General features: G+C 42.0%; 2 protein-coding genes across 6 annotated transcripts in view; one reads left to right on the top strand and one right to left on the bottom strand.

Annotated features, from left to right (window-relative positions):
* Positions 1 to 48: 48 nt before the first annotated feature.
* On the bottom strand, positions 49 to 8,479 carry kbtbd3 (kelch repeat and BTB (POZ) domain containing 3). 3 transcript variants are annotated; one of them, XM_035622316.2, is made up of 10 exons: positions 8,378 to 8,479; positions 4,739 to 5,037; positions 4,487 to 4,652; positions 3,582 to 3,764; positions 3,296 to 3,469; positions 2,922 to 3,212; positions 2,231 to 2,473; positions 1,851 to 2,141; positions 1,604 to 1,753; positions 49 to 1,350 (listed from the first exon to the last, which is right to left on the bottom strand). In XM_035622316.2, the coding sequence occupies exons 2-10, from the start codon at positions 5,011 to 5,013 to the stop codon at positions 1,222 to 1,224; spliced, it is 1,902 nt and encodes a 633-aa protein (XP_035478209.2). In that variant the 5' UTR covers positions 5,014 to 5,037; positions 8,378 to 8,479; the 3' UTR covers positions 49 to 1,221. The 3 variants fall into 3 exon arrangements, with proteins under 3 accessions (XP_035478209.2, XP_035478210.2, XP_035478208.2); XM_035622317.2 differs by lacking the exon at positions 8,378 to 8,479 and adding an exon at positions 7,723 to 7,859; XM_035622315.2 differs by lacking the exon at positions 8,378 to 8,479 and adding an exon at positions 5,395 to 7,100.
* fam168a (family with sequence similarity 168 member A) overlaps positions 7,145 to 15,787 on the top strand; it is a 22,210-nt gene continuing 13,567 nt past the window's right edge. The window contains exon 1 of one of the 3 annotated variants that reach the window (XM_035622320.2): positions 7,145 to 7,374. The gene's annotated coding sequence lies outside the window, so the exon portion shown is untranslated. Of the gene's footprint in view, positions 7,375 to 7,491; positions 7,661 to 15,787 lie in introns of those variants that run through there. The other 2 variants (XM_035622318.2, XM_035622319.2) reach the window with 2 other exon arrangements.

Genomic DNA, 15,787 nt, shown 5'->3' with positions numbered 1-15,787 from the left:
CTAAGTGCTGATACAGTATTGATTCATAGAAACAGGCATCAACACAAATAATGAAGCATTATGTTTATGTTCACTTCTTGCCATAAAGCAGTCTTTCAGTTGTGGGATTCTTTTTCACAACCCAAACGTATTGCGCATTCATGATTTCCACTATGAAGCCCACATTTTCTCTCCATTGTGTTTCCTGGAACTTGCACAGTATTGTATTGATTGAAGCTACAGAGTGTTTAGGTGCAGATGAAGCTGAACATTTGCTGAAGAAGATCAGGTGATCTCTCCCCTGGTCACAGGTAGAATAGCCATACGCTGTATATCTTGAGAGGAGAAACAGGGCATGCTTGGATGCATGACAGTCTCAAATTGAACAAAGGCATGTTTTTTTTTTGGAAGAAGAAAGAGTTGTTAATTGTGCAATATACATGAGAAGGTCTCTATCAGCCAGAATTAAGAAATGGAAATCAGGAGGATAATATTGAACACCCCACACATAGGGCCACCTTCTGACAATATCATAAAGCAATCTTTACTATTAAATAAAACACATTTAGTTGAAAGTTGAAATTGTCTACAATATAATATTTCTTGGATGGCAAAGTGCCTATCGAGACCTTTGTGACTGTTAACATATCCTATGTACTGTTGCCAGAACAAAATAGTTGAATCTGTTGCAACTGCAAGATCACCATATTTGGGTTAAAGTCAAGGAGGCTGACACCTTTGCGAAGGCTGTAAACAGAGCATCAAATGTGTTATAAAATAAAGTCTTCTTTTCTATAATCTATAGCTGATGAATTTACAGATAACATGAGGAGTTTGGAACAATTCTCCATTTCAAACCATTAATCAGACAACCCCCCCCCCCCCCCCAAAAAAAATATTCAGGTACTAAAATAGGATTTCTAAAATAGTCTTCTGTTCAATAGGGTTCCTCCACAGGAGGGGCCATATTTTGATCGACACAACAAAAGGCTTATGACAGCAGGTGCTTACAATTTTAAGGCTCAAATCTCCGATAAATAAATAAATACATAATTTGGCTCGTGTTACGACGGCCTCTAAGAGGAGATGGGGTTAGTTGAAGACAAACTCTTGATTGTCATTCTCTCTTCTGTCCATCATGCAGGTTTGAAAGGCAAGGGAGACTCCTCGTGGCTAGATGCTTGTAACACATGGACATCCAGTGTGGCACGTTTTGGTGTGTGGTTGTGCGTCTGCAGTGCATCACGCTGTGCCTGTGCCGCCCCACGGGTCCCTGTATCTGTTGAAGCTGATGAGTTGGCAGTGGAACTCGGTGAGCGCTCTGGGCATGGGCGCCACTTCCTCCCATTGACTCCTCCCACTGTAGAACACCTAAACAAGTTACCCAAAAAAACAAGAATAAATGAGCACACATTGGATCATTTAAAAAGGTTCAGGAGTAGAAATCACCTGTCAAGCCGTCCAACCAACTTCTGTCTCTCAATTTTCTTGACCCATCCTTCCTCTTCACTTTATACCTATACATTTCTGCCTTATCACTGCCTCACTATCACATTGTGTGTTTTCACCATCAATATATACTAGCTATAGGAATAAAAGAAAAAAGACGAATATTCTTTCCTACCTGAACTTCATCAGTGATCTCGTCAGGGGAGTAATCTCCACCCAGGATGTAGATTTTGTCTCTCAGACCCACTGCTCCAGCGTTGAACCCAGCACACTCAAATGACCCTTCACCCTTCCACACACATGTCTCAGGACAAAAACTGAAGACCTGGATGGAGAAAAGGAGATGCAAGGAACAATATAATCTTTTTTAATGCTTTCAGACTACAATGCAATGACTGATCAACTGATTCATTCGTCAGTGCCTTATAAGTGGACAGGTCACAGAGGTGCAGTGTATTATGGATTGACACCGCCTTGATCAGTGTAGCGTGGAAGAACTGGCCAAACTCTGCCACTAGGCGGCTCCACTGGTCCTGCTGGGCGTCATAGCAGAAGAAGCAGTCCAGGGAGGGGTTGAAGGAGTGAGTGATTTCCACCTCTGATCCAAGAGTATAGATAACACTGCCGCAAGCACTGGCTTCAGGGTAGAAGATGGCAGTGGGTAGGGGGCTGACTGAGAACCAAGTCTGGGTCAGAGGGTTATAATATTCCACCTAGAATACAGGATTAAAAAGAACTGAATTTGTCCTGCACTTTCAAAAAACAATTTGGCCTTGATGGAATATAAAGGAGTCCCCGTTACCTCCAACAAACTGGGAGCCCCCCCTCTGGATCCCTTGGTCCGTCCCCCAATGACGTACACCCGGTCCAGGCAGGTCACAGCTGTGTGCATGGTGCGGGGCTTCAGCATGACCGGTGCAGGCGAGCAGGTTAGGGTCACAGGACAGAAGCACCACACCTCGTCTGTGGCATCGTGGAACGGCTCTGCCACGTGAAGACGAATTGCCCGGCAACAGTTTCCGCGACAACCACCTGTTATAAACATCTTAAATCCAGTAGAAAGATGATATGAGTGAATTTTTTTTGTAACTGTGGAACATGAAGAAAACATTTTTGAGGGTTTGCCAGGGTTTGTAGGTGCCTGTTTTGAATCCCCCAAAAACCCTTATTCTCAAAATGATTGTTTTCTAACCTGGGGGCTGGGACTCCTAAAGATAACTCTGAGGATCTTTCCTACATAAAATGTTTTTAATGTTTCGGATTTGTCCCTAAATGTTGCTTTTTTTCTAGTGAAATAATTGATACATTTAGCTCTTGACTTCTTTAAAAGCTCCTTCAAACAACAATTTTAAAAATAAAAAGCTTTCTCTCTGATTAACCTGCATAAAACTCATGACCACACGAAGACTATAACTGATAAAAAAATAAGGTTGACTTTGTTTAAATCTATAGGGTCACAAGCCAAACAGGTTGGGAACCATCTGAAAATGTACCTTTTCAGCATAGCTGGTCAGGTAGGATCCCGGTGGGTCTGGGAATGTGCTTGTCCCCTCCCCCTGCCCCGTTTCCAGCTCTTTCCACTGGTCTGTTTCCAGACAGTAACAGAAGGTGTGGCGGATTTCTCCATTCTCCTCTGTCTTGTGGATGTAGATGTAGCTCTGTGTAGTGGCTGGCCTGGCATCAGCGAGTAAGCCGTCGTACTGAGACTGTCTGCTCTGGGCCTCTGACACCAGGGCGAGACAGGACTCATCATCGCCGAGCAGAGTGTCTGAATCATGAAGAGACTGAAGGAGAAAGTGACGATGTAACAGAGGAAGGATGAGACAATCACAAAATCTTACATCCAATACGTGCAGAGTCTTTTTACCTTCAGCGCAGGTGCAGGTAGATGGTGCAGTCTGGTGAGAGATAACAATCCTTGTAACGACTTCTGTCTTCCGGGGAGATCGTACCGTACCCATCTGAGAAGTGACATCACCACTGCCTCCTCACTGGGCGTGTTCAAAGCATCTGACCTAAGGCACGCCTCCAACACATTCACCTATAAGAAGTTATTGAAATAGTAAATATCAATTGAGTCCTCTTAACACAAGTAATCTATATTCATCGAAAGATAAACCTCAGCTTTTTAGATTTTTGTTCCTAAGCCGCACCTGCATGTCCAGGAAGTCCTGGGTGTTGGAAAGGTCGGAGAAGTTCTGAACCACAAACTCTTTGGCACTTCTGAGGAGGGGGGTCGAGCCATAGGCCTCGGCGAGGGACAAAAGCGACAGGCAGTTACAAAGATCCGTGGTTCCTATCAGGAAGTCACTGCAAGCTTTGGACAGCACAGACACCTGAGGAAACCACAACAACAGTGAAAACATGAGCTATATGTCAGAAAATAAATTATTTTGAAACACATATAACGTACATATATACAAACACAAAAATGCAAGTTAAGGATGATTTAATTCATTTAAAGTGGAAATCCCAAAGATTTTTACTTAAATCAAGTCTGTAGAGTCACTATCTATTCCAGAATGAGGTAACACAGGGGTGACTGAGCACATAGCCCACTGATGAATTTAAATATATATATATTTGCAGCATTACGAACGTCTTTTCTTCTCTGTCTCCAGGACTGAAAACTTTGAGATCACCTCTTTAAAGTGATCACACTTTGTCTGGCTCCTTAAAATTGTTTACACATTTGTTTTCTGTACATATTTATAATTGCTCTGTATGTTAAGTAACCCTAACCCTAACCCTTATTTTAGTTAGGCTATAAATATTTTAACTGATGAAAATTGTGTTTGACAGGTTAAACCAACACCATGTAGAAAAATATCCTATTTATGATACAAACTCAAGAATAAAACTGCCCAATGTGGACCAAGATTTATTGAGATGGTTTGACAATTCTTTTCTTTCAAATCATTTACTCAGCAACTGCAGCGCGCCTGCCTGTTACATGAGCATTGTCTCTCGCAGACGTGTCAAACGTTTGAGAGAAAGACGAAGAGAAAGAATGCAGGGATGTGAAGCCGGTTGCCAAATTAATGTACAGTGTCTCTACCTGTAGGAAGGAGGCAACCTGGAACAGCATGTCTACATTGCTATCGGTGATGAGTGCCTCTCCTGAGTAGGCAAAGTCCAGGAAAGAACCCACCGCCACCGGACACTGGTTACCCAGAGTCACTGAACCATCGTCACGCTCTCGCATGTCTACCTCGAACATGGCCCTAAATACAGAGCAGATACATATCACATTAACAGATAAATGGATGGATGGAAGGATGGATGGATGGATGGATGGATGGATGGATACCTGAAGAAATCACTGCAGGCTGCAAGAACACAACGATGGCAAGGAAAACTGCGTTCCTGGACATTGATGGTGAAGTCAAACAGCAGACCCCGCTCCCTCAGGGATTTGAGCACGCCCAGGAGCTGCAGTCCGTGGGCCTCAGACGCCCGCAGCAGGGTCCGATGCTCCGGGACCCCGTTGCATTGCGGAGTGCTGCCAGATTCACTATTGGTGGGGCTGCCGCTGGAGTTGTGGGCGTTGGCGATGCAAGAGGATGACTCTTGACTTCCATCCATCTTCCCAAATTCTGTCAACGTATTCTTAAAAAAATACTCCAAGTCAATGCATTTTTTTTTTCAAAGAATGTTGTGAGTCTGATTCAGTCCTCATATATTATGGTGAATAAAGTGTGTGTCTGTGTGAGAGAGGCATGTGAGCAGGTGTAAGAAACAAAAATGCATTTAAACTCTGCAATACAAGCATATTACTTGGAACAGTTTGAAGATTTTGGTTTGTGTTTTGCAAATTCAATATAATCACACAATTTCTCAGATCTAAATAAAGATATCAGCATATCTTAGATGATGATTCACTGTTAAAAATCAACCAATAATAGATATAAGAATACAAGTTAAATTTACTGGTGTATGATTTGAAGCACGACGAGCACTACTCACGGTGTCAGCACCTCGGACAGCTCTCTGCTCTCATGTCATTCCAACTTCCGGAAGACTGAAATCACGCGAGGATTTGGACGGATTTTTGGTGTTGTTTTTTTGCGGTTATACTCGTCGCTTACATCATCTTCGATAATATTGCGTTATTTTGTTGATATCAATTCGATTATTTTTTTCCTCGCTCATAAACCTCCACGAGTGCGTGTCTGCATTTCTTTGTTTGCGGTAGAGGTGGGCGCGCAATGACAGCTGGGAAATGTAGTTCTCTCATTGGTCGGTTTATAAACCGGGCAGAGGGGGCCCCATTCACGTCTTGGGTTATGTATATATCAATTTTTTGGGGGGGTTGCAAATACGACAGACTGTTATAGTAAATTGTTTATAAGTGAACTCCTGTTTCACTTGCCAGAAGTCTTTATGTCTGCTTTTGCTCTGCTGATTGACATGGTGTTATTTATTTATTTATACTATAAATGCAGCAATCATGACATAGCACTTTGAGTTGTATAATGATTTAAAAAATCAAATCCATATTCATCATTCATCCTATGTAAAAATAAATTATATCCAACACAACTGCCCTGCAGTAATAATAATAATGTTCAATTTGTGTTGAAACTGATTTATGGAGGTCATTTTTGGAGACTGCAGTTTGTGGTCATGTTGAATTGTGTTGTGTTAAACTCTGACAGGTGCTTCTAGTGTTTTGTTCACCCCAGTCAGTATGAGTGTAGTTTACAGTGCTTCAAAATAAAGGCCGTCTCACAATATTGTATACAAGATTTGCCATTATGTTGTGTGAAAATGTTGAGGCCACTTTTTATAGATTGAACAATCTGTGACTTATGGGGAATGTGTTTTTAGCATTATCTATAGTGTGTGTGTGTGTGTGTGTGTGTGTGTGTGTGTGTGTGTGTGTGTGTGTGTGTGTGTGTGTGTGTGTGTGTGTGTGTGCAAAAAGTCCATAGTGGATATTGAAAGGATATTATTACAGGAAGTCTTGTTGTCAGTGTATATTCATGAACATGAGGCACTGTGGTGGAATGCGTCTCCTCTCCACTTGATGGCGCTAATGTGAGGGGAGAAAAAAAATTGTGCTTGTGCTTATATATATGCATTAGGCAAACAGCACTGAACCTGAATTAGTGAACGTGAACTTCCAGTCATGTTGCAGTACCGTTTCGCCGCCACACTTCCCTGCCTGGGAATATTGATTACAAAAGATACATAACAGCGGGCCCTTTGTGGAGACGCACCACAAGCTACTGACAGCGTGCGTTTCCCCTCAAGTAACATGCATACAATCACACTTCGACGTGTGTGTGTGTCATCATCTCTCACCAACACACAAACAACGGAGTCATTCGTGGATGAAAGGGCAAACACACACAGTAGACCAGCAGCAACAAAGAACGACCGATGTGATCACCCAATTAATGAGACTATCTTCCGTTCATGTATGTCCCACTGTAGAATAATTGTCGATTAACAGTGACCCGCGACGGGTGAACGAGAGGAGGTCCTGCGATGTAAACAGGAACTAAAGCCAGTCTGTAACACATTTTTCATATTCTCTCATTAATAATAATACTAACAACAACAACAGCAATAACAAAAACATCAGCAACAATACTATTGACATACTATATAATATTAAGGCCTCAACAATATATGCTATCGCTGGTCTGTCGGCCCTCCTCCTCCTCCTCTCCTCGCATCCCTGCATCCCTCCCTCCCTCGCGCTCTCCCTCCCTCCCTCCCGGCAGTGCATCCCCCATCCCCCACCCAGTGGCCGTCTCTCTCCGGGTGAAAGCTGTCTTCTCCCAGCGCCACACTAGCCCCCAACAAAACGCTGCCGTACCAGAGCCAGTCCACACCGACCCGAGCACAGCGAGACGACACGGCAGCAGGCACGTACGCACACGGGGGAAATCTGCGTCTGTCTCTCTTTTGAAGAACTTGTTCGACCGAGTGGCTTTGGTGAGTCTCGTCCGCTGCGTGTTACGGAGGGCAGGAGTGTCCATGTGTCGACCTGTTCGTGTTTTTTTTCTCTCCCCCCCCCCTCTTCCCCCTCCTCCGTACCCCTTCAATTGTCCTCCGTGGTGGTGGCTACTGTGGGGAACTAGCGGGCTAAGCTAAACGGGCTAGCTCAAATAGCGGAATCGCACTGGTATTGTTCGTGCGGCCCGGTTAACGGTAGTCGGGTCTGCTGGTCAGGCGGCACGAATCGCCGCCGTCGCACCCGTGAACTACACTCTCACCTGCCGTAAGTGGGGTTTTAAAAAAATATATATATATTATTGTCATTTTTTTTTGTGCTAATCTCACCTCGGCTAGCTCGCTAATTAGCAAGTGGAGCAGCGTGTGTCGGGGGATGCGGTGGATGCTACGGCGGGTTAGCCGCTCGTCTTTTTCCTCATGCTAGCAGCTAAGCTAAGCTAACGTCGGTATTGTGCGACGCGCACGGATTCCTGCACTGGGGGGGGGGGGGGGGGGGGGGGGGGGTGCTGCGGGACGGTCGAGCTAACGGCGGCTAATGTGGCCATAATTGGCAAGATGGCATCGCGGAGTTTTTATCTGGGAAGAAAAAAAAACGGCGGATTTTCAAAATGGTGTCTTAAGCTGGTTTGAGTGTGACCATTTTTTTTTTTGTTTTTTTGTCCGACCACGGGCTGTTGTGGCGTCGCTGACTATCTGTGGAATGCGGCGCACGCCACACGGCGATGGACTCCGGACCACTGGTGTGATGGGAAACACGAATGTGTCCTCCGGGCCACGGCCACGACCACGACCCGCCGTCACGGACGAAAACAACCGGGTTCAGACGGTGGTCGAACGCGGGTCGTGTCGTGTTTGATGCGCGGCTCAAACACCGTCGGCCCCAAAAAACAAGGGATCGCGTCTATTGTTAATGTTGACGTCCTTTGTTTTTACATTATTTTTCATTTGAAATGGCGAAGTACACCCACGGCACATCACTTACTCTCAGGTAGTGTTCTCTCGAGGTTCCCCACCGCTACCAGAATTAGTTCACAATGTAAAAAGAACACCGAGATCGTTGGGCTCACAACCATTGACCGTCACCGTTGGTCGATCTGTATTCTATTTTATGATTTAGTTTGATAATCTTGAGTTTGATAAGAAAATATGAAGAAAAAAAAATCCCCACTTGAAGTTCAGTGCCAATAGTGGTGTTATTACATCGCTTGTTTTGTTTTGACCAGCTGACAAGATGTCAGTATTCACCATTTTCAGTGAAATATAACGGTTAATTAACAAATTTGCTATCAAAATTCTTGCATGCCATTTTTCTGTCAACTTATTTCACATGTTAGAAGAGATGCAGGAGTTCCATGGGAGCTAATCGCAGAATCATGTTGTGTTTAAAGATACAGGATTACACAAAATGCTAAAGGCATAGTTTTCTGTTTTTCTTCTTTTCACTAGTCTTAGTAGTGAAACTAATCTCCTCTTTGCACCGTCTTTTTTTTCGGGGGGGATTACCTGCTTTAGTCATTGACTACAAATCCCATTTCATTCCAGAAGCCGTATCAATCTAGAGGGATTTTTTACCGTTCTTGGCCCTCACCAGGTGTATGTAAACTGTTTATCTGCAATCGGTCCTTATATGGTACACACTCTGATTTATTTAAATCTTTGATTTAATCTAAGTTGTGCCTAAAATAAATAGCATTTTTGTTGTTTGTTATCATGACATCCACTTGAAATCCTTCCCCTTAGCAGGGCTGATCAACATTAGTCATTGATTATAGCCGATGAATGAACAACGCCCAATCTTGATTACAAAGGCTGTGCAAAATCTTTTGTACGGCCCTTGTGAAATCAAGAAGCATCTGGCAAAATTGCATCCCCCAAATGACGGCGTGTTTAAAGCAAGGACAGTGGTCAACCTTGAGAGGTCCACTTACAAATTACAGTATTTTTGTGACATTTTAAGCAAATCTATGTTATTTTTTTAAAATCAAGTGCTGCTGAACTCAGTGTAACTATCTATGTTTCTATTTAATTTAATCTTCAGTCTAAGGTGACCCCTGTCTGCCATGCTAGAGAAAAAATAGAGGAGGGGGGGGGGGGGGGGGGGGGGGGGGGGCTTGGGTTTTGGCATGTATTGAGTGCAGTCCCATGCGTATGAATGGCAGGCTGTACAATGCAACCATAAAACTGTCACGCTATTGAAAGCTGGAGTCACTTAATGTTACAAGTGTCAGTGGTTCCGTAACAGACTGTTGTCTTTCCAGCACTTCATTCTCGTGTGGTTTGAGCCACTTAATGAGTTGCTCATCACAGAGCAGTGAACAAAAAAGGCTTAGATTCAGCTTCTAGATTCACCCTCCCTCGGTGTACCGTGTCCAGTCACCCCCCTCCCTCAACTTGATGACCAACCTGTTTTTCGTGGAGACTAGCAGAGGCCAACATTTGCGTGGTTGGACCAGCTGAAAAAGTCAGTGATTATCAATGACGTTACCACATTTCAAGGTTAATACCACTGGAAATGTTTAATCATTAGAAGTCATTAGTATTTCTTTGCTGGAATGGGGCTTGTAATTAATTACATTGTCTAGTTATCCATCAAATTATTTTTTTTTAATCGATTGGTTAATCGCTAAAATGTGAAAAAAATTATAATAAAAGTCTCCTACAGCCTCCCGTTGACCTGCTTATATCCAACATTTTGCATTATATTCAATTCACAGTAATAAAAAGCACGAGGCATTTACACAGTACGCACAACAAACACACAGCACGCTCTTGCAGAGCAGGGCAGATGTGACGCCGAGGTCTACCTGTCTGCTGAGAACTGGACGCTTGTCATGTGAACAAGCACAGTGTAAGCACAATCTACTGAGGTAGATTGTGCTTACGCACCGGGTAAAAATTTAATGCACGTATTAATGGGCCACAGACATGGGTAGGATTTCTCTCGGTGCTGCCCATGGCCAGTCGGACTATGACGAATGGGTCAATGTGTCTGAGTGCCACTGCACACATCTCTACATGTTATGTAAAATAATACATTTTAAGTAATTTTTGTATCATTACGAAACTGGGGCGGGACAAATTAGACAGTGGCGGTCTGCCGCAGTCTTTGTAATTGATGGGAGACACTACAATGACGCCATGACGTCTAAAAATGTTTTCATGCACAGTTCAAAAAGCATTTATCAAGGTATCTCTGCATCCTAAAGGACTGCAGACATGACCCAAAGCTTATATAGATTGAAAATAATTTATGATCATATCTTAGGAATGACGTTACTGTGAAATCAGGGTGACGTCATGTAGTGTAGTAATGCATTAACTTTGGCAACCAATAACATAAAAGACAATGATATAACGCTTATTTAGGCTAAGCAATCATTTGTCATTGTATAAATGTTGTTTTGATGACGCCATCATAGGTAAAGTCTTATAATGGAAGGGAAAACCCTGTAAAGGAATACCGAAAAATTATACGTACAACTTTGTTGAAATAGCACACAAACCCACTTTGGTTTTGGCTGGCATTTAGCAAGCTTACACTGTCCCCCACAGTCAAAGCTAGAGAAACATTTCTCACGTCTCCACCTACGAGTTCTGTTAGGTTTAATTTTAATACTTTGCTATATCTCTATTTTTGGAGTGTGATCAACTCTTAGGATGCGTGTGTTGTTGTGGGAGACTCTCCGTCCTCTGTTATTGGGAGATGTAGGTGATATTTGTCACGCTGCGCCTGTCCTCTTGACACAGGGCCAATGCCGTTGTAATTTTCTTCAGATCAATGAATGATTTACTCACATTAGCTTATCGTGACCTTTTCACTGCACACCAATGACAAGAAGGTGAAACAACTTCACAAATGCAACTCTAGCTTCACCTTCGTCTTTGTAGTGGGATGATGCATGAAAGTCGTGGTTTGCATCTTTAATGAGAAACATACAAAAGCTCATCTGATGATGATGTATTTGTGGATTGTAACTGATAGCACTTGTAAAATATTACTCTATAGGGAGAGGATTTAGTTGCTCTGTTGTATTGATTAAATAGCTCGTCTGTGAATTGCTACTATCCAGTAAACTTAATTTTTTGTAATGTCAATGTGCTGTCTGGGGACGGCTTTTCCAAAAGGGGACAAAAGCAGTTTTTGGGGGGGGGCAGGTGTCAGTGGTCAATGTTGGATCAGTGGTAAAGGGCTTGGCACGCCTGACCTGTGGGCTCTTATTTTCAATGTTCAGTTTTTACTTAAAAGATTCCATAACTTATTTTAATGGTAATTTTAAAGTCTCTAATTTGTGGAGCTTTTGAACTGTACTTGGTTTTACTGAGCGACATTTCTGAAATTTTAGCCATCCCATGTATATGAATTTACGGTTGACAAAATATTATAACGTGATAAGGATGTGCATTTTGCCTGTGTAATTTGTGTCTAAACAGCTTTTGAGAAATTAAATATTAAAATTTAAAGCACAGGTCTATGATGTCAGTGCAGTGTTACGACTCTAAACTGGTCTCATTCCTTTGTAAATCGTTCGTGCAGACAGACGGGCTCATTGAATTTATATTTCTATGCATGTGCAATAAAAGTAATGCAAGTAATTTGCTGTGTCTAGGCAACATCTATTGCTGCAGCTACTTGGTCCTTATGGTTCCAAGCTCCCAATAAATTAACACACGCAATTAGAAGGACCAGGCACAACAACACCAACAGAGGCTGCTATAGAATATTAACCCCATTTTTCCCCCCCAAGGGCCCTTAAAGGTTAATTTGGTGGATTCCCCAGAGTTCTGAAATGATTTTCTGTCTCTTCAGAGTAAATGTTAGCTTCGAAACGATAGATATCTTCAGGCAAACTTTTCTCTCGCCTGTCATCCATAGCACAATTCCCTTGTCCGCTGTGTAATAAGTGTCCGTCTCATTTGCCACCAGCATGGCTGTAGACTTCTAGGATTGTTTCCAGTATCATTCAGTCCTACTATCAGTGTTGTAATTCCCAGTTGCAGAGAGAACTAATGAAAAGTCGAATTACTCCATGCTCCCTTTTAAAGGAACTTCCACAGAAGCCTTTAATTAACACTTTTTAAAAGTCTCCCGCTGAGTGTAATATTTTCACCACCATCTCTATTTCTTACAAGGTGCTGCTTTTAACTTTATAAACCATAAAATGTGGGTAATTTTAGATTTCCTGCCGCATCAAATTATACATATCAATATTAATAGCTGTATCATAACAAAATATGGAAATCTTTAAGTGTATGCACGCGTTGCAGGGACTTTTTTTCCGATTGACAAATTGCTCCTTATTTTGTCTAATATTACTACATAGGTAGAATATGTAGCTATCCAAGAATGTTTTGGAGTGATGCCAATCATGTTGACTTCAGTGACAATACCTAAGAAAACCTACTATTTACCACAATATAACACTTCTAAATGTGTGTTGGTAACCAAGGACCACAGCATGGGTAGAGATCTCCATAAATGGATAACGTTGAAGGGTATTCATTTCATGGTATAGAGGCACTGAAAAATATTTCCATTTTCAGTGGGCCGGCACAATACTGTCACATAATCCAGGGATGCAGACCCATGAGGTGTGTGACTGATGAGATGATTTTGTAAAGGAGAATAGAAGAGGAGCAAGTCGGCACAGCGAAAGGGGGGAGATGATGTCCTAGATCTAAAATAGCCAAGGGCGGTTTGAAGCTCGTAGCTGCGGGGCAAGTCTGATTGTGTGGACGGCAGATAGGACTTCTGATTTCATCACACTGCCTTTTAATATTGCAGCAGGATGGATGTAGTCTTGGACTTGATTTTGGTTGTCAGCTCTGATTGTGATAGCGGGCACTATTAGTTAGTTGTTAGATTTCATGCTGTTGGTAGAACTGCTGATGTATTAAAAGCCCTGGAAACCTTTTTGTACGTCAGCTGTGTTGGGATCCTACACAAGCACAAGATTTCCTGCTGAAATGATTACCGTTCAGGTTATTTCACCTTCTTTTAGATGGTTCAAAGTGGGCAGGGTGCACACACTTTGGAAAGCAAATCTGATTTTAGCTAAATCAGATTGCTTTCTTGCTGCCAGGCCAGGGCTTGATGCTTACTTTTGTCTTAAGGAGCACATGTGCTTCAAAGTTAAACAATTTAGTAGCGCATAAAGAATTGTAAGAGCACAATGAAAACTTTTCTTCAATTCAATAATGTTTTTCGTTGATTAAGGGATACAAGAAGACATTTTCCAAAGCAAAATTATTTGATTCATCTAAATCTACAAGTACAAAAGGTTTTAACTATCTCTGCGTTAACGCCTTCAGGCAGCTTTCAATGGCTCGCCATGTTTCCATGAATGTTTATTTTTAAGGAGAAATACTCTGGCTTAAATACAGATTTATTTTTGGTGGGCTGCAGTACAGTAGGATTGCATCAAGCCTTTTCAAAATGCAGTCTAATATTTTCCATATCATCTAATTTAATAAACCCAATCTATTAAACATCAGATAATAATGACCACAACAGAACCGGATGGAAAATCCTTTGATCGCTCATTTTGTCTAACCAAATGTGCCAAGACGACAAAGAAAACAAAGTTTGTCGGCAATGGTTAATTGTGCCGATCATTTCAGCATGACAGTTAGTTGATGCCAAAAATATGCTGTAGAATAAAATTAAATAAAAAACATGAAAGGATCCACCTAATGAGTTACAGGAATCTTGAATAACTGGTCTGTTAGAAATACCATGGACCTGGGATGTCACGGTGTGTTAATTTTCTCATTCGTGACAATACTGGTGTTACTGATTTCACCGGGCTCAATACTTATAGTCTCTTACTTTTATGACCTTTAATGTTAGATTTCACTATTGAGCCTCACACTTGTGGCACACTAGAAGTTGTGTGCAGTTTCCCATTAATTACTTAGACTGTGGTGTCCCGCCATAGTCTTAAGTAATACAGTTTCATAATGATCCAATTTTTTTGCACTTCTCATAACAATAGAAAAGACCTCTAACTTTGTGTTTTGCATTGTTACTTCATTGTAGAGCTATGTGCAGCGCTCTTTGCCCTACTGTCGCTCTCTCTCTCTTTCTCACATACAACTCAAAAACATTGACCCCTCTGTCACAGTCGTAATGGCCATTGGCAGAACTGACAGAAATCCTGCCTGCGTCTTATTTGCCGGTGGATAGTCAGAATATACTTTAAGTTTTTATAACACCTGCCCCTCTACACCTTCTTTTGGATGTGCCACTTTAATAAGACAAACTTAGCAGCTCGCCTCATCAATGTTTTCAGGTTCCGTTTTGACATCAGGTTAAATCTGAAATGTTGCCAAATAGGTGTTTTTGCTTTTCACTTTGATACCAAATCATCTGCGTCGTCAGTCAACTCCCCTCTTGTCCGGTCATAAGACTGTGTTACTCTGTCATGTGGCTGCTTTGATTCTGCACAGAGCACATGTGAAAATACGTGAAAATTAACAAAATTAGTTTTATGCCAATTAAAGGAATTTGCAAGTTAGGTAATTGGTGTGTGCCTGATCACCGTGTTACACAGATAACACTTGACTATTGACGCATCGCATTACACTCAGCAGTTTATTGTCCTATTCGCTCTCTCTCTGTCTGTTTCCTTCTCATGTGACCCAAGTGAAATGCTTTCCTTCTGGAGGATTAAAAAAAGCTGTTAAGTTCTATTCTCTCCTGTGCTTAAGTGTGATAACGCCCACTGGTTTTGATTAGTTGCTTAAAGAGTAGATGCCTGCTGAGGTATTATGTGGGAGGAAGGACTCTGTGTGGGGGTTGTGTTGTATTGCACATGTTCTCCAGGAATGGTAGCTCTCTTTGTGTGTGTGTGTGTGTGTGCGCGGGGGGGATTTTTTTCACAATCCTTCCCCCCTCCCTCATTAATACCTTTTCTGCTTCCCTTAGGCAGCAGCAATCTCCCTTAATGGAGTGGAAGGTTATTGTTTTGAAACATGCACATATTTATACGTAAAATAAATATGTGGGCATGAACTTTGAAGCGCTGAAACAATGCAAATCACGAATGTGAAACATTAAGGCACAGAGACACTTAAAAAAAAAAAACAGCTGTATTAGCATGAAGGTTATCGAGCTCCTATATATTTTTGAACCGTGGCCTTGAGGCAATAGCTTGTGAGTTCAACCCAAATGAACTCCCACTTATAGAGTTTAAACTTAACAAAGCCCTGAATAATAACTCTGCCAGGGAGCAGTAAGGTGTCCTTAATAATGTTAGTCAGTGGTGAAACTGAGTGAGATGAAGAGAGTTCATTATACAATCTGATGCCAGTATTTGTGGAGGCAGAAAAATAACTACCAAGTGTGTTTTTTGTCAATAATTTAACCATTTCAAACCTTTATCAAGTAAAATGC

The sequence above is a fragment of the Scophthalmus maximus genome, chromosome 11, assembly GCF_022379125.1.
Source record: "Scophthalmus maximus strain ysfricsl-2021 chromosome 11, ASM2237912v1, whole genome shotgun sequence".
NCBI lineage: Eukaryota > Metazoa > Chordata > Actinopteri > Pleuronectiformes > Scophthalmidae > Scophthalmus > Scophthalmus maximus.
The sequence above is the reverse complement of the archived record's forward strand: the minus strand, read 5'-3'. Positions and strand labels throughout refer to the sequence as shown.